At 32.8% G+C, this 24,084-nt stretch overlaps 2 protein-coding genes across 7 annotated transcripts in view; both read left to right on the top strand.

The window, feature by feature from the left end:
* LOC130678300 (S-adenosylmethionine decarboxylase proenzyme) overlaps positions 1-5,735 on the top strand; it is a 37,316-nt gene extending 31,581 nt beyond the window's left edge. For 4 of the 6 annotated variants that reach the window (XM_057485450.1, XM_057485449.1, XM_057485452.1 and 1 more), the window contains one exon: positions 5,432-5,735. In XM_057485450.1, coding sequence (XP_057341433.1) covers positions 5,432-5,734 — 303 coding nt within the window. In that variant the 3' untranslated portion in view covers position 5,735. The remainder of the gene's footprint in view (positions 1-5,431) is intronic. The other 2 variants (XR_008991782.1, XR_008991781.1) reach the window with 2 other exon arrangements.
* LOC130678302 (uncharacterized) lies at positions 5,735-11,095 on the top strand (the record flags this gene model as incomplete). The annotated part of the gene is made up of 1 exon (XM_057485453.1): positions 5,735-11,095. A coding segment is annotated over one exon (825 nt), but the record flags the coding sequence as incomplete, so codon positions are not given.
* Positions 11,096-24,084: the final 12,989 nt, after the last annotated feature.

Here is a 24,084-nt window from a genome sequence, read left to right as displayed (position 1 = left end):
CCTTTATAAACTATGTTTTATGGCATATAAACTTTATGAAGTTTTTGATACATATACTGGAGTCTATCCACAACAGACTGACTAAAACTGCTTCTTTCATCAAGTAGAATTGTATGATGACCGATGAGGGATGATAGGTGATGTTAAGTTCAACTGGGCAGCACAAATAAAAATTATTCTAGAAAAACAAACATTTGCTTTTGGAGAAACGAGAAACACTGCAGTATGGAAAGCAAACTTGACCTCGGAGTAAAAAACCTCAAATTTTCTCTAAGACAAGAAGATATCAATGTACATGAAAACTCATGGAAGTGTCTCTTCAGCTTTCCTGCGCTGATGCACGTCAGTCCTGCTTTCCACCGCGCTTGACACTCTTCAATGCTACAAAAGCACATGGTTACCCTAGAGCTGCACTCTAGCCGAGACAAGGTAAGATAGGAACTATCTTGTCTCGATCATGACACTTTCCTTCTCGTCTTGATGTCGAACTCAAAATATAAGTCTCGTATTGATCTCGAAAATCAGTCAACTCATTATATCGTCTTGTCTTGTCCTGTCAACATCTTGTCTTGGTCTTGAATTACTCTGAATTTTTCTTTAATTAATTTTAAATATTTTACCCAATTATACTTCATCGGTTTGTATTTTGTAATTAAGGTGATCATTAAAAATGTCTTGAACTTGTTATTAAATTTTTTCTGAATACAGATTATTTTTTTATATTTTCTAACTATATTTTTTATAATTTATAACATATGAAATATAGTTTATAAGTAATTAATTCAATAACTAATATTTATAATAAATCGTTTTCTCCACCCATATAACAATCTTTTTCCATTCTTGAGCAAGTCTGCTTTCAAGATCGATAGGTTTTAGTGCCTTTTTCTACGTGTGTGTTTTGCTGCAGATAGTTGTGACCATGACCAGATTTGAATTGCACTAGCAAGCCTTACACAAGAAATTCGCGTCAGTTTATTCGATACTGGAGGAAGACTAAAGTAGAAAATAGTTGCACATGGCTTGCCCAAGATCTGCTTAAGGCTCAAAATTGACCAAATCTTGAGCAAGCCATGCGTAAGTACCTACTATAAGTTACTGGTGCAAGACATGCGTCAGACACTAATTCATTGCACGTGTTCGATATATCTTTAATGTTCTTGGGCACAATACCATGAGCAAGACATACACAAATCTTGACACAGGTTTTCTGATACATGATCTTGCGAAAGACACATACGTAGAAAGAGACACTAGCAGCTAGGGGTCTTACTCAAGAGACTTATTCCAGAATCTTGCTCAAACACGTGTTACTAAAGTGCACCTCTAGTATATCGTAAGATCAAAATTCTGATTTATTTAATGCGAAAAATCCAGAAATCAAAACTAAAATATCCATTTAATGTTTCCCAATAGAATATGTAAATTTAAATAAATATTAGATAGATAGCGAAATGTACAAGCACTATCACTATCATCGTCACTATTTGATTCGTTCCCTTATTATTTTATTCCAATCATATTTTTCACAAATTATTTTGTAAAAATAATCACCCAGTATGTTGACTTACAATCAATTCCAATTAAAGTAAAATAAATGACAACACAATGACTCTTTCAAATGCTAAAAACTAACTGTATAATAATGTTCCAAATATATTTGAATTTACTAGTATACATTCAAATATTTTCATACTAATATACTCAGACACTTTATATCGATAAAAATATAAATAATCCTATTAAGTTTAAGTTTTATCTCTACTTTAAATTAAAGTATTTCAGAAAAGTCAATAGACCAAAATGAATTGTCGAATTATAGTCATGTGTAAACACAAAATCTTGATAAAACGATTTCACATATATTTATTACATTGCATTGGTTCTTGTCAAGACATTGCAATATTTTCAATGATCTTGGTCTCGATATTGCAATCTATAGTATCGCCTTGGTCTCGTCTAGATAAGTCAAGACGAGATCAAGACAAGACAATATGATCTCGATCTTGAGTGCAGTCCTAGCTCGCCCAGGTGAGATTCACCAATCAATACATGTCCTTTATTTCCACCAACCAAGGAACCCGCAAAATAGAGCCAAAGAGTATCTGTCAGCTGTGTACCCAAAATAACATCAAGACAGTGGACCACATTCTGTTCACCTATGATTTTTATAAAAAAGAACGTTCCAGCCTCTATATACGTATAAATGTGTTGTAACGTAATATTCTCTTATTACTCAATTAAACCCAATAATTACTCAAAAAAAAAACGTTACTCAATAAAATTACTCGATAACTCAAAACTCAAATTACATAAAATCGGGCTACGTTACACTTCGCCCACCAATCACCCCTCTCATCTCCTCCAGATGCTGACGGGCGCTATCCGACTTTTATTTCCCTGGTATCGGCAACCGGTCTAAACGTACACGTAAATTAAAACCTAAAACTATATCCTCTGGAGATGAGTAACATGACCGGTGGTAGTGGCATGTCCTGGTGCGCTCAGTATGCTAGGTTGTGGAGAGAGGATCGCGGTTCTTTTAATGCGAAAGAAGCCGATTAATTAAATTAATATTCCAATAAAATAACAAAACAAAACCAAATAAAATACCGTAAAGATGACGCGAGAGTGACGCGGAGGGCCCAAAAGACCCGCGGTCTAGTACTCTCGGTCCATCACGTAAATAAATACCTGAATACAACATCGGGAACCTCTCGACGACGACGAATCACAAAACTTAATACACTACTAGATAAAATATAAAATAAAATGAATTATGTGGTAATTTGCGACAATCAACACGACAGAACGGCTCCAAGAGCACCATACACAGGGCTACAGGCTCCATTACGACGAGTCTAGGGTGGCGGTCGAGGTCCACCTTGGGGACTCTTCGACTCACTACTGCTTACTTCACGACTCTAAACTCGACTACTGGGTCGACTCGTTTATGAGCAACGCCAAGTCTCAACTTACTTACTCGCCGGTACTTGCACAACCACTACTCCATAATCTCCCACTCTAACTCGCTCGCTTCATTCCATCTCTTTCAATCTCACATTCTCGCTTCTCCATCCATTCTTACCTTCACAAGCATACAAGCCGTGGACTCACGGGCCTTTCCGCACGGTCACTCCCCGTGATATCCGAAGTTAGCGAATTGTTGGCCTCCTCGAGCATCGCAAACGAGGCCTGCCATCCCAATAAACGTACACGTACCCCAGCTAACTTCGGGTACCAACACGAAGGGGCGGCGACATCTCAGTTGCACCTCCGTGATCACCACGTCAACCCCCAGGGCTAAGCCTAGGCCTAGTCGTCATCACTGGTCGAAAGGCACGTTATCTTGGCCACTATCCGCGACACAGCTAGACCTCCCCCGTTAAATCCACGCTCTACCACACAGACACTCCAAAACATACCACATACTGTACACGTACTCTATCGCACACTTAACTTACCATAAACACTTATACTACATATGCTCAGCTCACTATCTACTACACTCAACTCAATACACATACTCACGTTATCTCTCTCTATCACACAGACTCACACGTACTCCAACCTTCAACTCCATTTCCTCGGCAATGTAACGTCACAGTGTATATACAATGTTACATATAATTATATATTATTGATGAACTTTTTTAAAATATTTAAAGATGCATTATTGCAATTTTCGATTTTTATATTTAAAAAAATTTTAATTTTTAATAACTTGTAATCCTTTCAATTTAAGGATGAAAGACTAAGATTTTCTCAATTTCATGCTCTATAAAAGAAGTGTTATTCGAAATAACCGTCAAATGACTGGTTTCAATGACATAAAGACTAAGACAAGTTTACTTGTCGCACTCAAATTTATTTGTAGCATGCAGATTATCGTATAACCCACAAAAAATGTCGCGGCAACAGTTGAATCAGCAAAAAGCTACTTGGCGAACAAAACAGCGAGCACTAAAATAGTACTCATATCGCATTAATAATAAAAAAAAAGTACACAGTAAAAAATATTGTGTATTTGTGTCGAAAACGGTTTGTGTTAAAAATTGTAGTGTGTTAAATTAACACAACGTTTGTGTCACTTTATTTTGTAACATAAAAAATGTGTTATACACTCTTTATTAACACATTTTGAGTGTACTGTGGAATTCTTTGCGCCCTCTTGTGGCGATATTTCAACATAATCTTTGTGTTAAAAAGGGGTTACACAAAGTTTGCGTCGAAATTTTAACACAAATTTCGTGTCAACCGTTTTTAACACACAAACTGTGTTGATTTTACACAGTATTTTTTACTGTGTATGTTCAATTCGTGCGGTGGTGCCGATTACCCACACGAGCAAATGAGCGCACTCACTTCTTTCGTGCGCTCAACTTTGCTCTCGTGGGCAATCGACAACTTACCGCACTAGTTGTACAATGTACTATTGTTTAAGAGAAAAACTTGGCCAAGGTTTCCATTTACTGCACAAGTGCAACAAAAATACTACCGTTTAAGGACTTAAGTGTAATAAAGAGAAAAGTGCAAACCCCCTGATTAAAAAAAGTGATTTAAAACGATTTGCAATGTTAAATGCCCATAAGAAAAGGGATTCAAAAGTATTCAAGGTATTAAAAAGCATTAAAAAGTATTTAAAATTTTTTATTTCGAATTGTTTTAAATCGCTTTTTTTAATCAGGGCCCCTCGAAAACTTATATTTGTGCTGTTTTTTTAGAGTTTAAAGAAAATATATATATATGGGCCATTCCATGCCAAATCACCTGGTTTTAAAAATCATATTTTTTGATCCGGTTGAATTTTTTATATGTTTTTGTACATTTGAAAAGACACCTAATCCTAAATTTTGAACCCTTAATTTTCAAAAACCTTGGAGGTATGAATTTTTGAAAATCGCGAAAAAATAACGATGAGGTAATTTTCAGAAATTCATAACTCCTGATTAAATTATCGTAATTTCATTTCGGCAGTGGCTATTTTCTTCACGTTTAAATGTAGTTTTCGAAAAAAAAAAAATTCTTTTTCACCGTTTTTTCTTACATTGTAACTCAAGCTTTGACTTTTTTTGAAGACGGAACTTTTTTTTTTTAATACAAAATTCGAGTTTTTTGAAGATTTTTCGTAGTTTTTTTGTAGTTTTTGTAGTTTTTTGAAGAAAACCATTTTAAATATGAAGACCATTTTGAGTACAAATGATTGGTACATTATAGTTTTCATTTCGTCGTTATTAAATTTTATCTTGAATGCAGTAATTTTTATAATGAAAATATATTATTATTCTAAATAATATGTTGTAATTTTTACTTTGAGTTATGTAAAAGCTTTGATTTTTTTTAACATTTTGAGTTTACTTTCTCAGATTGTAATTTTTTTTTTCAAATTTAGTAAAAATTCTTTAATTTTTTTCTCCGCATTTGATTTCAGGGAAGCTATATGACTATCCACATCACACCAGAGCCAGAATTTTCATATGTTTCATTTGAAACTAACATTCCTGAAGAAAACTATGCAGATGTAATTGAGCGTGTTCTCAAAGCATTTAAACCTGAAAATTTCGTCGTGATATTGTTCGCCAATAAAGCATCTATTGCAGCCAACACTCCACGTGAATTCAAACAAGCGAGTTATCTCAACTTCGATGGCGAGTGGTTACGTGATGATATTCAATATTGTCGTTTCAAAGATTATGATCTCATATGTGCATTTTATTCTAAATTTCCAAGCTGATGGTTTAGAGATAGCCTATCTCTAGTTCATAATATACAGAACATAGATAGGACACATACTAATCCTAATTCTTTTTTAGCTTCAAAGCCAACTAACAAAATTTCTGTTTATCAAAAAAAAATTCCGAAACAATTTTCAGTATCTCTACTCCAACAGAGAGAGACTTTGAAGACTGAATCGAAATTATCTGATACAGATAAAAATCAAAGAACTCGTCAATTTAATAAAAATAACAAACATACCATAAAAAGATTTTCTTATGAGTCAATTACAAATTTTGCTATTTCAGAAGTCAAAGAAAACATTGCTTTAGAATCAACACGAAACTCTATTATATTACATCCAAAGCAGTTGGCCCCAGTAATTCAACTATTTATAAAAATTATGACTATAAATAAAATACATCGAAAAACATCTTTAAAGTCTCTAGTAAATGAGCACACTGGTAATTCTTCCTCACGAAAATCATTAGTATCTAGTGACATTTGTGTTTATCATAGGAAAGTATTACAACTTTTAATTGTAAATAATTTAACAAATAATGTTTCAAAATCAAAAATTAATTCTTATGAATTTAAAAATCAATTGAATATAAAGCATGTAGGTAAAATTTGTGATTCCTTATCTAAATCGTTTCCTCACTATACTCCTTATTATAAACTATCAGTTTGCAATTTATCAAAAAATTCAAAAAAAGAACCAAAATGTAACTCGGGAACTTGTAGTTATTTTTCTATCCCAGTGTATACAACTCTTACGGTTATTAGTTTCCACTGTCCCAACCCAAAGATACGATTTTCATGGTGGCGAAATAAAATTTCGTGAAGGCATGAGTTATTAGAAAAAAATGATTATGAATATCAATAATTATTTGAAACTAATGGTGCTACTTAAGTTTGTTTACAAGTAGTGATTTCTAATTCATTATTATTGATTCGCTGCACTAAGTTAATTTTCATTCATCATTAGCTTCGTGTTCCTGAATTGAGTCGAGAGATTACTATCTACTCATGATTGAGGATGGTTAATAAAATTTTCTTCCGTTACCAATAAACCTATCATAGTGTCAAACGGCAACGGAAGTATTTTTGAGTCATTTACGAGCTTCACGATCGTCTTAGAATATTTTTTACTACGCCTCAAACAGACAAAATAAATTTTGAAGACAAAGGAATTATGTTCGGAAAATTTTTGCTTTATTTTAAGTTTATTGTTGTTATATTATGATTTATTTACTTATTTAGAGCTTTTAATGAAACAACAAAATGATTCAATAACTTGTCTGATTATAACTAGTTATAAAAAGTTTCAGATTTAAAACAGTGATCATTTCATATCGAAAAAACAAATGGAAGTGATAACTATAATATAAACTCAGGAAAAATTTTTTATATGATATTCTTCATCTGTCCGAAAAAGTCCCTGGCAGATCTGAATTACGGTAAAATTACCGTAATTTACCACATTTAGCCGTAAATTACCGCATATACGTCATTTATGCGGCGAATTTTACTGTAACTTACGGCAATGCACAGTAATATACGGTATTTTACGGCGAATCACAGTAAAAAATATATACACCACAGGCTTGCCGCAATTTAACGGTAAATTACCCTTTTTTTACAGCAAATTTACGATAACAGTACTTTTGCCGTAAAATGCCGTGCGTTTACCAAAGAGTACCGTCTCTGACGATAAATTACCGAATTTTACAGTAAATTAGAGTATGTTACCGTAATATACCGTAGATCGTGTTCGCCAGGGGTTGCTATAAGATACTTCCAAGATTTCTACATATAGTAAAAGTTGCATTTATGATTGTAGTTTTAGATTTCGTTTAGTTTTAAAAGAACCTTAATTTTAAAAACCGAACATTGAAAAAAAAATATCTTATATTGATCTGATAATTATATTGTCTGCAGTCATCATATTCTCATAGAAGTAAGCTAATTCTTCTAAAGAAATTAACAAAAAATGATTTTACGTGTAAATAGATTATATCAGATTTGAAAAATTTCTATTTTTCAAACAATTTACTCTTATTGTACATTCATGAACGTGCGATTATCGAAGAGTTTTTAAGGGAAGCTCTAGAGAATGAAATAATATAATTCGGAAGTACCAAAAAACTTACTTAATAATTAAAAATTTAATAAAATAGTTGCAAAAGAATATAAAATGCTAATTTTTTAAATTTTGCTTGTCAAGATGTGCTCATTTAAAATTTATGGAAATCATTCTTTACGAATAAATTTAAAAGTATGTTCATTCAATTATTTTTTATTTCGATATACGTTAATAAATGATTCCTCTATTAATTTTGAAAAAGTCTCATTCCTAAAATAAAGCTAACAAACAAAACAAAAATGAAAAACAAAAGAACCATGCAAAAATGTCTTAATACCCTAGTTAAGAAAGCTGATTTAAAGTGGTTTATTCAACTCATGCGCGCTATTCACGTTTTACTATGCCTAAAATTCGAACCCTAAATTGCCGTTTACTGACTGGTGAAAAATTATTTGTCAAAACGCAATAATGATGTCTACTATCCCGGCCATTGTGACGTAATAAAAATAAACGTCACTATCTTTCGGGCTCTAACTCAATATTGAGTAATCACAATTCTCTGTTGTTACCCATTGAACAGCCAAGATTGTGATGCCGAATGTTTTTAACGTGAAATTAAAACTTTGACTTATTGAATTTAAATTTCCGTGGAATTAAATCTACATCTCTATAATTTTGTCACATGAGTTGAATAAAATTATGGGCGCAACATGTAGGTTAAGTCATAGTCCGTCATCCGCGAGCTGCTTAGCATTTAGCACTCATCTTGTGCCTGCGCACCTGCAACTTGTACAATCCAAATCAGGCTGACAGACTATGAATAACACTTTACTAGTTACGCCAATAACTATTACACCGTTAAATGTCCATATGAAAGATGATAAAAAATTATTTGAATACTTGAAATGATGTAAAATGATTTTAACTCTAAATACTTTAAACAATTTTAAAACATCTTTCTTAATCAGAGTAGTATACTAGGCTCATAATTAAAAATAAATTTTGGGTAACGAGAATGAATTGATTCAAAATCCACAGGTGAGTGTTAACAAAACACGAGTGTTAAATTCAATCGCTACTCAGTTAAACAACAAATTTTTACATCAAATGTCAAGACATATATCTTCTATTGGTAGAAAAGATTGCACAAGCTGATTTACAAAAACATACCATAGAGTTAGAATTAATGTCAACTTGATTCATGGTCATGGAAGCACTTATCCAGACGACTCTTTCCAAGCTTAATATATGTATTGTATTTACATGTAGTCTGCGATTTTTCGCTATCATAACTTGAAACCGATAATCAATATATTTTCTCTGTTGGATCCGAATTACGGTGATTACCGTAATTTACGGAATTTGGAAGAAATCCGGTATTTTACGGTAAAATACCGCAATTTACGGTAAAAGCACAGTATTTTTCAGAAAAAGTTATTCAGCAGAATTGCTATAATTTACGGTCCAATGCGGTAATTTATCTTAATCCACGGCGAATTACGTTATTTACCGTAATATAGGTAAATTACGGTATTTTACCGCTCATAACCGTAATTTACCGTAGATTGCGGTAAATTGCCACATTTCTACCTAAATTGCGGTAATTCTGCTGGATACCGTAAATTACGGCAATTTACCGTAATTTAGATCCGCTAGGGCTGTAAAATCCCTGGTGGATCTCGATTATGATATCCGGCAAAACTACCGTAATTTAGGTAAAATGCGGTCATGTACCGTAAATTGCGGTAGTTTTACCGTAAATTACGTCGAAAGGTCGCAATTTACCGTAAATTACGGTAAGTTGCCGCATTTTATCGTAGATTACGACAAATTACCGTATTTTACGGTAAATTGCGGTACTCCTGCTGGATACTGTAAATTACGGTAATAACCGTAATTTACCGTAATTCGGCTTCGCTAGGGATACCATAAATGACTTTATATTACAGTAAAATGTCGTAAATTGCGGAAAATTCGCCGTAGAAATACCGTAGTTTGCGGTAAATTACGGCAAAATCTGGTTAATTACCGTAATTCGGATCTGTCAGGAAATCTTAAAATGGTAAGTTCATAATGACCCTCGCAGATTTGAATCACGGTGGGAACACCGTGAAAGTGTAAACATCGTGGATCCACTGTGGTTACACGGTGGGTTTGTTCTATTTCACCACCGGGTATACACAGTGTATCCACTGTGATTACGCGGTGTATCCACCGTGATTACGCGGTGGCTTGACCACTGTCTATACACGGTGTTCCCACTGTGATTACGCGGTGTATCCACCGTGATTACGCGGTGGCTTGACCACTGTCTATACACGGTGTTCCCACTGTGATTACGCGGTGTATTCACCGTGATTCCACGGTGGCTTTGTGCTATTTCACCACCGTGTTTCCACGGTGTATCCACCGCGTAATCACAGTGGAAACACCGTGTATACACGGTGGTCAAGCCACCGTGTAATCACGGTGGATACACCGCGTAATCACAGTGGTAAAATGGAACAAACCCACCGTGTTTCCACCGTGATTCAAATCTGCGAGGGGAAAACAATAAAAAAAATCTGGGCGTCGGTTGACCCTGCGGGCCAGCCCCAAAACTTCCCGCTGTTTTCGAGCTCAAGGAGCTTGAAAACATTACTCTGAATATATTTTCGAGCTCTTCTAGATCGAAAATACTTTTGTGTGCCATTGTTTTCGAAAAAAACCGATATTAGCATTTCTTTCTCCCACGATATCTCAGGAACGAATTGACCGATTTTGATGGTTGAGGTGGCAATCGGCGTATTTTATTGAGTTCTAGAGCTGATCAGATTTTGGAATCGTTTACTTCAGTTGTTTCGAAGATATTCGCAAAAAACCGTTTTTTACCATTTCTTTTGCCCGCGATAACTCTCGAACGAATTATCCGATTGAGATGGCTAAGGCGGCAATCGACGCGTTTTATCAAGTTCTAGAGCTGATTAGATTTTGGAGTTGATCGTATAAGTCGTTTCTGAGAAATCAATAAAAAACCAAAAAAAAAAAAAATTTTTTTAATTCTTATTCTTTGTATAACTTGTAAACTACATGATCGATTTACCCCAAAATCTAATCAAGACTAAGTTTTGGTGAGCTCTTTCGATCGCCACCAAGTACGTTCAAATCGGTTCATCCGTTCCAAAGATATCGTCGGACAAAAAAAAGTTCACACACACACACACACACACACACACACACACACACACACACACACACACACACACACACACACACACATACACACGGACGTCCATCCGGGAATAGTCAGAATAGTTTCCTAGGACCTCAAAACGTCGACATCTGATGAAAACTCGATTTTCGAAAATCGGACCGAAACCAATAACTTCCCTTTTTTGAAAATTTGCAATTTTCTTAGCGGGAAGTTAAAAATACGTGAAGAGTGCGAGTAGCGTCTAAAAGAGTGGAGTACATAGAAAAACAATAATAATACACATAAAATAAAGGCAGGAAAATCTAAGAAACGTTAATTTGAAGACTAATCTCAGAAAATTCATCGACTTTCAGTAATCTCTTTGAAATAATCAAGAGTCGGTCAATGATTTCAAATAGGATTTTTCTTAAGGATGAGTTGAAATGACTATAATAAGAAGTCAGTTGTTTTTCCGTTTATAACGGCTTGTATCTTGACGACTTATGAGCTCACATTCCCTTTTCTTTGAAAGGATGCAAAGTGTATGGTAGGGACAACTGAATTATCTGCAAACTACTCTGTAAAGAAAATAAGCGTTGAATTATTTTCACGTTTTGATTAAATAAATAAAATGTTATTAAACAAGTGGTAAACCAAATTATTGAAAGACATTTTTATAATTATAAATTTTAAACCTTACATTTATAAAATCATCGAGAGTTTAAAAATAACAAATATTATAAAACGCTACTATTTCTTAGTAAATTCAAATGAAACGTTATAAAAATTTAAAAAATTATTATTATTCTAGCTCAACTGCAGTGGCTATTATTGTTACTCTTGTCAGCTAACCTTATTCTATTTGAAATAAAGTAAATTTTATATTTATTAAATTTTTTTAAAACTACTTTTTTTCTACACAATACGTAACATTTATAAGCCACTCCCAAATATGGGACTGCACTTACATTTTTTAGCAATCATAAATGTTTGTTTTTTTATTTACAGAATTTTATTATACCGCTATCGTTTATAGAGCATAACTGAGTGCGGTCGACTGCTGTCATCTTTATCACATAACCTGCTGATATGAACAACTTTTTGCTTATATTCGTCCCAAATCCTAAAAATTTACTAGCAAGAACTGAAGTAGATTTCTCATTTAACACTCACTGATTAAGATACAAAAGTTAATACAATAAGGATGAAATTGTCCCATTGATTCAAGGTCTTACTCAAAGTATGCTTTTATGCTTGGAGAAGCCGCTGTTGGAGATCATAGATGAGAAACAGTAGCTTCGTTGATGATGAAGGCAAAGTATAAGGCCTTAACTGAAGTAACCAAAGAATTCATATACCTGCAAGGTCTTGTTAACGAATGAGGCATTCTTTAGTTATTCAAGGGTCTGATATATTGTGATAACCAGGAAGCCAAGCGACTAGTGTTACGTCTAGACTGACAACAACATACGACAGTTCCTTAATTTTAAGTCAAGACATGGAAAACCTTTATTCGGGTAACGAGGACCACGTTATTTAGAGCCGAGCATGGATAGAGATCGGGACAACGTGGATAAATTACATAAATAAAATAATAACTGTCAGGACTTACAAATGAAATCATTTCATTATTTATTTATGCTCAGAATTACTGCAACAGATGATGGCTGCTCTGATTTGCTGCTGTCTGGTCAAGTCGTAGTGGGCACTCGAGATTTTGGAGCGTATACGTGAGCAAAGTTGTACGAAGGTAGTTGCGCTATTGTTTTAACTCGCGATTCTACTTGCAACTTTATATTTCATACATTATTGATAAAGTAAAGAATAAATAATAAATTCAGTGCTTTAACTGCGTTGTTTCACGTAAAGAAATATTGAATATCCAGCTTAGACCAGGTCGATTTCGATATTGTATCTTGCGGAAACGTTTATTGTAAGTAACCGCATTTTATTATAATTGGCAATAAACTTGCATATTTTTCTAATTAATTCCTTTATGCTATCTATCACTATTTATCCTGTTTATATCCTAATATACTGGCAAAATTATTAAATAAATTAAAATAAATTTTAATTAAATTATAAAAGATAATTTAGTCAACAATAAGAAAATAGTATATAATTATAAGCCGTGCACGCATAAAAATTTTTTATTAGTATAACAAAAGATCGGATAACAGAAAAATACGTTTCAATAACAAATGAATTTATTAAAGATAACAAATCGATTAGTTCATTTAACAATATGAACTAAGTTGCAATAAAAAATCAGTTTGAATAACCTACAAGTTAATCTGTTGTCTCAACAAAATCGCTTTGTGGTCGTAATAAATGAATTTGTTGCAATAACAAAATTGTTTCGTAATCATAACTTATTCGTTTTTGTTGTCGTAACAGAATCAATTTGTTGATTTAACAAACGAAATTTGTTATGATAGCTAATCACTTTAATTATATTTGTTATTATATTTTCTGCATATATATAAGAGATTTCGACGTATATAGTCACTCATCACAATATCTCTGGAACCATAAGACATATAGACTTGAAATTTGGTAGGAATATTCTTTCCACCAAGTAGAGGTCAGCTAAGAACGGATTTTATGAAATTCCACCCGCAAGAGGCGTTGCGGGGACGTTACTTAAGAAAAATTCATATTTTTAAACTACATCTCTTATAGGTATAAAACAGCCAGGATATTTTGTTGTGCGCAGAATTGGAAAAAGTTTAATTCTAACTGATTCTCTTTAATTCTAAAATAATATTTAATTTCTGTTCCCGTGGAGGATTCAAGAGAATAAAAGAGGATTCAAAAAAGTTTAATTCTTACCAATTCTTTTTAATTCTAAAATAATATTTAATTTCTGTTCCCGTGGAGGATTCAAGAGAATAAAAGAGGATTCAAAAAAATTTAATTCTAACAAATTCTTTTTAATTCTAAAATAATGTTGCAATTTCTGTTCTTCCCGAGAATCCGAGAGAATAAAACAGGATTCGAAAAAGTTTAATTCCATCCTATTTTTTTTATAATTTCAAAGTCATGCTGCAATTCCTGTTCTCGCTGAGAATTCGAGAGAATTGTAACCATAACAAAAAAAATTATTTTTCTTTTAAACTTTGAAAAAACAAAATAATAGTGATTAGTAATTATTTGTATATTTAAATTTTATTCTGAGAAAGAAACGAAATAATAATTTTATACGTGAAATTTTATTTTTTTTTATGGAGAAATTTTTGAAAAATAAAAGTAATTAAAAGAGAAAAAGGCAACGGGAAAAAAATATAAGAGTAATCATGAGACGCTCGCCGACCGACAATCTGGCGGGAGAGAGTAAGTAAGCGAAAGTTAGTTCCGCGCTCACCGCTAGAGCGTGTGGGCTTCTTGGATATGGACACTTATAGTAGAAGTGTTAAAAGCAAATGCAGCGGACGTTATCGTGTCATCACTCCACTGCTACCAAGTGAACTTTGCGTAGCAGAGTGGGAAGTACCTACTGGTAGTGGCGCAGTATACCCTGCACCACGTCATATATATATATATATATATATATATATATATATATATATATATATATATATATATATATAAGGGTGGTCCGTTTGGAACGACTTTTTTTTTTTCGCTCCCACTGAAAAATATTGTTGTAGACATTGAAAAAAAAATTCTCTGAAAGTTTTAGCTCTTAATTTTAATTCTAAGTACTTTACATTTGATTTTGAAATTTTCCCATTTAAAATACATGGGAAAGTTGGGATTTTTTTTTTAATTCTCTATAACTCAGCCGCATTTTAAGTTATCGGGTCGCCGTTTGCGGCATTTTTTAGGTAATTTGATACTCTTCAAAAGTTTCCTTAATAGTTTTACTCTGACTTTAATTGTTTTTTCTGTATCGGTTCTGAAAATAATTTTTTCAATAATAATTTGGGTTTTTAGTTGATATTAACTAAATAACGAAATTTACAGAAAAAGTGCAGATAACGATTTTTTAGGAAATTTTATTCGCTACAAAAAAGGTCCTCTTAGTTAAGTAGCTTAAGTTCTCCGTTCACGTGATATAAGGATTTTAGTAATTTTGTAAATAAAATATTTGTCAAAAATTTTTCCGAAGTTCATCAATTTGACCCCTTTTGATTTTAATGACTGAATTAAATTAATGAAAGGAAAATTATTTACCGATTTAAAATTGAAATGAAATAGTATTTGGTGGAATTTTTGGACAAATATTTTATTTACAAAATTACTGAAATCCCTATATCACGTGAACGAAGAACTTGAGCCACTTAACTAAAAGGACCTTTTTTGTAGCGAATAAAATTTCCTAAAAAATCGTTATCTGCACTTTTTCTGTAAATTTCGTTATTTAGTTAATATCAACTAAAAACCCAAATTATTATTAAAAAATTATTTTCAGAACCAATACAGAAAAAACAATTAGAGTCCGAGTAAAACTATTAAGGAGACTTTTGAAGAGTATCAAATTACCTAAAAAATGCCGCAAACGGCGACCCCATAACTTAAAATGCGGCTGAGTTATAGAGAATTAAAAAAAAAATCCCAACTTTCCCATGTATTTTAAATGGGAAAATTTCAAAATCAAATGTAAAGTACTTAGAATTAAAATTAAGAGCTAAAACTTTCAGAGAATTTTTTTTTCAATGTCTACAACAATATTTTTCAGTGGGAGCGAAAAAAAAAAATAGTCGTTCCAAACGGACCACCCTAATATACACTTATCCAAAAAATTAAAGGAACAAGAAAATTTTATAAATTTTTTAGTGATTTTTGGAAGGCTGTATTTTCGTGAAAAATGATCGTATCGAAAAAATAAAAAAAGCAAATTGAAGCTTGAAATCTCGAGTATGAAGATCTCAGTATTCAGTAAATGTAAGATAAAGAAAAAAAAAAATTTTTTTCCGAAAAATGAAAAAAAAAATAACCCCCCGAATAAAACATAAAAAAAAAAATTGGAAAAAATTCTTGTTTGGTCTCGTTTTTTGGAAAATTTTTTTTTTTTCCTCCTTACCTTACATTTACTGAATAACTAACGCAAAAATGAAAGAAAATCCGAAAAAAATTGATTTTTTCATTTTGATAACGATTACACAGATTAAGGAACAAAACTTGTTCCTATAACAGGGCTAAGCTACTACTCTGGTCGTCCTTACAAAGGGCGCCACTGGAAGTAATAACGGCCTCCCAGAGCCGGATCTTGGATCATCAGGGTCGGTGTAAAATAGATTTGTAAGAGAAGGAAGAGGAAGGATAATTTATAATTAATTAATTTATTTTACAATCAACAATTTTAACCTTTATTTATTCAACCTTGACAATATTTATTTAAACCTTTATTCTATAAATCTTATAACCTTTTATTACCTTATTAAACCTTATTACCTATAAACTTTATTACCTAATGTCAACTACCTTTGACTATATCACACACACACTCACACTAAGTCCCCTGGACTATAATACACATACACGACTTAATACTTTCCACGCGGTCGACAAGACCCTCTACGTGGCTACTATTTTCCCGCGCGGTCCCCTGGACCCTCTACGCGATATAAAACCTTAACTAATTAATTCACGCGGTCCCCTGGACCCTCTACGTGATTACAAAACCTTAATAACTATTTCACGCGGTCACCTTGACCCTCTACGTGAATAAAACCTTATTTAATTAATTCACAAATTCCATAATTACACTATCCACTCCCACACACTTTACAATATAAAATTCCACTATTAAAATTTAACCATATTCAAATTCCTTATCAATTAATTTACCGTTTACAATTACCACATTATTATTTACCAAATTAAAATCACTAATCAATTACTAACAACTAATTTCTTATCAACGTTAAACTTTCTTTTAACAACCATTTTGTTAAGCCGGTTTTAGGATTTATTTTAGTTTACCGGTTAACATTTTATTCACTGACTCTATATCCAATACTCAAACTCGAACACGTTTTACTTAACGACACTTTTTAACGTTTATATATTATTTGATTTTTATTTAATTACTTAACTTAATTATAATTAATTTATCCTATTATTAGTGACTAGATAATTTTGACTAGATCGCAATTGCTTTTCCGGCGAATGCCTTACGCAACCTGCCTGGAAAATTCCAGAAGAATTTTCCGGCGATGCTTTATACAACCTGCCTGGAAATAACAAAGCTAATTATATTGAGACCGGTTTTCGATTGAATATTACACGAAAATAGACACGACAATACTTCGCGGACACGACGTATAAGTGCGTATTTAATTAATAAATATTCTGGGAATATTCTATAAAATACTTATTACGATTTATGTTGAATTCTTACACCGTCGATTGTCCAGTATTAGTTGTCCTGGTCTGGTTATTGTCCTGGTCCATGTAATTGTCCTATTCCGTGTAGTTGTCCTGGTGGTTACTTGGTCATCCCGGCTCGGTGCTTCCTGGTTGAAACTTTGGGCGTCTGGATGTTTGCCCGATCCTATGGACTCTGTCCTGAACGTCTAGTCAGTCTGGTCGTTCCGGTCACTACTGTGCTTTTTCACTGCTGTCTTCTAGTTTTATTAATTCCACTCGATTATTTTCGGCAATGATCGGAAAACTCCTCCCTTAATTAATTATGATTGGGCCTATCGTGAGAGTATTTTCTATTAGCGCGCCCGGCGACAAGTCGAAAAACTTAATCGAATGCTCATTTGGGGTAGCAGGTAAGGTAGGTGGCCATCAGTGATAAATCACGATTTTGGTCAATAAAATGACCCAATTTACCCCGTTACATTCCTTTAATTGTTTTGTACAACTTTGAGCAATCGGACCGGACAAACGGTTCAATGGATCAATCTGAAAATTTCCAGGGTTTTTGGGGGTACATTAAGCTGTAAAATTACCTGGCAACATTATTTTTTTTATCAATATTTGCAGAGTAGCGATGAGTCGACTAAAAAACCAGAAAATGGCCATTTTTTAAAGGTTTTTCAAATGGATGTCAAGGATGAAAAAAAATTTTTTTTTTTTAAAATCAAAAATGGAGCTTGTAGGGGATTTATTCAAGTTTATTAAACTGCCCTTTAAATTACTGTGTGACCATTTCTTGCTGAGATATCAATAATCAAAGACAAAAGGATCCTTTTTTATTTGAAGGCTGATATCTCAGCAGCAAATTGTCGTACAGAGAAACAAAAAAAAGCAAATTGTAGCTGAATAAATTTCCTAAACAAGTCATGAATTCGTTTTTTTGAAAAAATTTTTCCCGGCCCCGTAGACCTAAAAAACGAAACCAAAAAATTTAGAAAAATTTTGTCTCGACCTTTTTCTTCTGATTCCGCAAAAACCGTGGCTCAAAAAAATATTTTGCTGAAAGATCTTCAAACTAGAGATTTCAAGCTTCAATTTGCTTTTTTTATTTTTTCGATACGATCATTTTTCACGAAAATACAGCCTTCCAAAAATCACTAAAAAATTTATAAAATTTTCTTGTTCCTTTAATTTTTTGGATAAGTGTATATATATTGAGACAATGTGAATTGTCTTTCATCACTCTCAGCCTTGCGGTTCCCGCTTTGATCCGTCTCGTTGCCGTCTGACGTTGATGTCATAGTGCCGTGGTCACATGACAATCCGTTACGTTGACGCATGCCTGTTAGAAAGAGGTGGGGACAGTCAGGAGGCGAGCCCTATGCCCAAAAATAATCGGTCACCACTTCGATTCTGGATCCGTTAACGTTCAGGCATTATTAATTGTTATACTTGCGATATTTTAGATTTTGTAAACCGCATAATTTTCCGGGCAATTAACTTGCAAAATAATATTATTTGTATTGTTTATTAGTTCTTAATTATAATTAAATTTAAGCATATAAAATATTATTCGTTACCGGCGACATATTCGCGGTAATATTATTAAATTAAATAATCAAATCAGTGTGATAAGGATTCATTCCACGTGGTCACTACTGCGTATCCTGCGTGCCAGCCAGGACCACTATTCTTGTATTCTGCGTGAACCGTTATTGTAAGTAATTGAATCTATTATAATTGGCAATAAACTTGCACATTATCCTAATAAATTCCCTATTTTATTCATCACCTTATTCTATCCCTATCCTAAATTACTGGTAAGACTGCCTAATAGTTTGATTTAACCATTCTAAATTGAGTTACAAGTAGTAATTTGATTATTAATAAAATACTCTATAATAAAAATACCATCTATAATTTTATAATAAGCCGTGAGGTAAGTTGATAAGCTTTTGATACGTTGCCGATCTTGAATAAGTGCGGGTCTTTGCTTTGCAAGAACCCCAGCCCACTGCTCTGTCCAGCATAAATAAAAATTTCGTAGAGGCCAGCCTAAGCCAGGGTTCAACCCGCGAATTCTGATGGCTGCTGGTGAAAATCGCGAACACAAAAAGCGATTTGTCTCAATATATATATATTGTAACGAGGTTTATAAATCCTCCTTATCGTACTATGATAATAGGCAGTTACCAAGGGTATTTACCTCGTGTTACCTGGTTTACCCGCTTTAGTTTTACCTAATTATTATTATTATTTAATAATCCCTCTCCATTCGTATTTTTAATGGAAGGGATGCGCATCACGTCGACGCGTAAGCATCGACGTGAATCTATAAGAAGGCCTGCGCGCCTCTAATTATTCAGCTTTTTTCTCAACTTTACTACCACTATGAATTTATAATAAATACAGTTTATTCTTTTAACTCTTTTTCTTTTAACTTTTAACTTACCTGATTACGACTAAGTATTCATTATTATTTAAGTATTCTTTTAAATAATATAATAATCATTAACTACAATGATTATTCTCTCGTAGAACTACCTACATTTCCTAGCCTACATACCTTCCTGTAGAAGACGGTAACCCCGTAAAGATGTATACCTGCTACATCCTTTTCCCACGATACCTGCTCGTAGACGCGTGTACCTGCCACGATATTCTCCTACAATACCTGCTTGTAGAGGTGCATACCTGCTGCACTCCTTTCCTACGATACCTGCTCGTAGAAGCGTGTACCTGCCACGATGTTATCCCACAATACCTGCTTGTGGAAGCGCGTACCTGCCGCGACCTATCCTGTAATACCTGCTTACAGAAGCGCGTACCTGCCGCGATTATTATCTGCAATACCTGCTTGTAGCTATACCAGACAATTGTGATACAGAGCTCACAATTGTCTTAATTATTTTTTGCTCTCAATCATCGATACCAGTGAACCAACACCTCACAGGTAAGTATAGTAACACTATTATTATACCTTCTGTAATTTCTTGTGCTTCTCACTAGTTTGGCTTATTTGCAAACACCTGTAGTCTATCTTCTCTTTCTGGTATATTATTACCCTATATCATGCCCCACGACTCCCGATCCTTTATATGCCTTTTGCATATATAAATTTATAGCCAACCGGTCGTCTGGTCCTTACGAACCGGGTAACACCAGGATCAGTTACCAAATAATTAGCTTACTAGCTAAAAGGGACACGGGCCCATTTAATTTAAATGGGTAACGGACGGTTGATTCATCCCTACTAGGGGGGTGGACCTCAACTTCGTTTCAATATATATATATATATATATATATATATATATATATATATATATATATATATATATATATATCTGGTATAGATAATTTATTACATTTGGTATAACCAGTGGTCTTCCCCATGGACAATTCGGGATATCCATCCCAGTTCGGGCTCTCCATATTATTCTTGGGAAATAGTTCTTTATTCTATTCGATTTTTCTGAAGAGAATTAATAAGCATTCAAAATTTCTAAATATCAATTCTTCTTAATTCTATTTAATTCTCTGAAGAGAATTTAAAAGTATTGAAAATTTCAAAATATGAAGTCACCTTAATTCTATTTAATTGTCTGAAGAGAATTAAAAAGTATTAAAAATTTTTAAATATGAATTCTTCTTAATTCTATTTAATTCTCTAAAGAGATTTTAAAAGTATTGAAAATTTCAATATATGAATTCTCCTTAATTCTATTTAATTCTCTGAAGAGAAGTTAAAAGTATTAAAAATTTCAAAATATGAATTCTCCTTAATTCTATTTAATTCTCTGAAGAGAATTTAAAAGGATTCAATTCATTTTTAATCCTCTTTAATTCTCTTTTTTAACCAGGGATATATGATGACGAATCACTACAAATTTAAATCCTATTATTTGCTCTTTTGTTACTTTTTTGGCTAATGTAAAATCTAAAATTTCTCGCAAAAAGATGTATAAATTCCAGTAAGGATTACTTTCATTAACTAAATCTTTTATCAAAATTCCAAGATATTTTACGAACGTTGTTAATTCGGCGGCCGTCATTTTTAATTTAGTTTCACTCTTAATATCTTCCTCTCGAATGTGGGGAGGATTATTAGAGCAATCAATTGGTCCATAGTCAAACATTAGCAAGCGACTATTCAATTCAGACAAGGAAAAAGAATAAAATTGGCTATTTTCGAAAGTAAGTGCTCTGAGAATGGCAATTGTATTTCATCTACACTAAAATTTGGAGTATAATGAAATGACTTTACTTTGTGGAATACACATTCTTCTTTGATACCTGTCTTCGAAATATTATTCAATTTGATATCTTCTTCATAGTTTTTAGGAGTTCTTTTCAATTCAGGTAAAGTAACAAAGGTCTTTTTACATGCATCTTTACTTAATTTACAAAATCTACAATAATATGTTGCCACGAATGATTCGGTGAATCCTAATAACCCATGCAACCAAAGGTTATCACCTAATATAAGACCTAATACAAAATAAACTGTTTTGGTACCTGTACGCGTATTAATTTGTATCCCTTTTTCTTCTAAAAATTTAATTCCACTTACGAGTGAACGATAGATGTTATTCGCACTGATCAAGGAAAACACAAACCGTTTAATGCTAAATTTTTTTTAATTTTTTCCAAAATATAATTATTATTTTACATAATATACATTTAAAATTGTAGTAAGCTGCGTGTTTATGAATTATCTTATGAATTGATTTACTGTAATGTTTTTTAATACAAAATTTGTTTAATAGTCTAGTCAACGAGTGCCTTTTTGGTCAACTTTTTTCAGCAGTCTCCGAAAATTATGATTGAGGTGTCATTCGATTCGGAATAGCATCTAGATGATTTTTGAAAAAAATGAAGTTCCGCTTGCAAAAATTGCAAAAGTTATTAACAATCAACTAAAAAAAAAGGGTTTTGGAAATATCTGCAAAACTAATAAAGATTTTTCAAATTCAAAAAAAGATTCAACGAAAAGAGAAAATTTCCTAAAAAAAGTCCCGACTTCCGGATCTGTAGGACCAATATTAATAATTTTCCCAGAGGGATGAAAATACGGCCAAAAATAGGTGCTCTGGCTTGCGTAAGCCACAAATAAAATTAAAAAAAAAATCTTACTATGCCAAGTTTGTCAGTTACTTTAACAAAGATATTTGTTGTGTTTACTAATCAGTATTTGTTATACCAATTGCAAACTTTTTGGTAAGCCAACAGAAAAATTTATTACTCAGAAAAAGCAATTCTGTTGCTTAAACAAAGGGATTTGTTAATTTAACTAAACTATTTTCTTAAAACAATCGAAGGATTTAACACAATAATAAAACACTTTTGTTGAATCAACATATAAATTACTTATTGTAACCAATTTATTGTTATCATAACATATCATTTGTAATCCCTATGTTAACATAACGATTTGTTACCTAAACTTATTTTTTGTTGCTCTAACAAAAAATTTTTATGCGTGTGAGGTAAGTTGATAAGTTTAACATACGTTGCCGTGATTGAATAAGTGCGGGTCTTTGCTTTGCAAGAATTTTAGCCCATTGCTCTGTCCCAGTAAAATAAAATTTGTAGAGGCCAGCCTAAGCCAGGGTTCAACCCGCGAATTCTGGTGGCTGCTGGTTAAAATCGCGAAGACAAAAAGTGATTTGTCTCACTATATATGAGTCGATTTGAATTTTCCCATGCAGGAGCTGCCAGAGTTGAACGATGGGGCTCTACTTGGCCCAGCACTGGGAAACCTAGCTTTGACACACCTATATTGGCCCATGCTTGGCTCAAGATTGGGTACTCAGTTCTGGCCGTGATTTTGTCAAAAATCACCATAATTGGTAGTTTCTCGGTTTTTGTTCATTTTTTCGATTTAAAAATGTTTTTTTACCGATAATCTTCATTTCTTCGATCAAAAAGATCGATTATCGAAAAAAAAATGAAAAAAAAAATTTTTTTTCAAAATTTTTTTTTTTTTTTAATTTTTTTTTTCAAAATTTTTTTTTTGTTGTATCTGCAAAGATTTATCATTGTCAAAAAAAATTCCTAAAATTTTTTTTACCGCTGTAACTGCATCTGCTTTAAATGTCAACTTAACAAACATACGCTTTGGGTAACTCTAATGCCGGCGGTAAAAAAAATTTTAGGAATTTTTTTGACAATGATAAATCATTGTAGATACAACAAAAAAAAGACTCTTTGAGGTTGACAAAAAGACGAAGATATCCATTGTTCATCCGTTATATCCAAAGTTATAGCAAGATTTCCGAATATCCTTAAATTTGTGAATTTTGACCTGTTTTTTACTAAACAATATCGTTAAAAAAAAAATTTTTCTATCAAATGCCACTAATATTGCCTTATAGAGAATATTTTCCAGTTTTCAAAACCCTGCTTCCATTCTCTGTACGACCAATACATCCGGAGTTATTGATTATCAAAGCCAAAATGGACTTTTTTGCTTTGATCAATGATAACTCGGCGCCAAATCGTCGTAAAGACTTTTTCAAGCCACCAAATTAAAGGGCATAAAATTTCCTAGAAAAGTCAGGCAGTCGAATTATTGAAAAAAATTTATTGTCGCCCATAGAGGTATTGAAAGACCAGCAAAAATTTTGAAAATTTTTTTTTCGTTCGTTTTTTTATGATTACTCCGGAACCGTACATGATACAAAATTTTGAGGTCCAGATCTGAAAACTAGAAACTTGAGGCTACAATTTGCTTTTTTCAATTTTCTTATACGACCATTTTTCACCGAGTTACAGCATATCGAAAATCACCTAAAAATTT

Source organism: Microplitis mediator, chromosome 1 (genome assembly GCF_029852145.1).
Source record: "Microplitis mediator isolate UGA2020A chromosome 1, iyMicMedi2.1, whole genome shotgun sequence".
In the NCBI taxonomy this organism is placed as follows: domain Eukaryota; kingdom Metazoa; phylum Arthropoda; class Insecta; order Hymenoptera; family Braconidae; genus Microplitis; species Microplitis mediator.
This window is presented reverse-complemented; position numbering and strand designations above follow the sequence as displayed.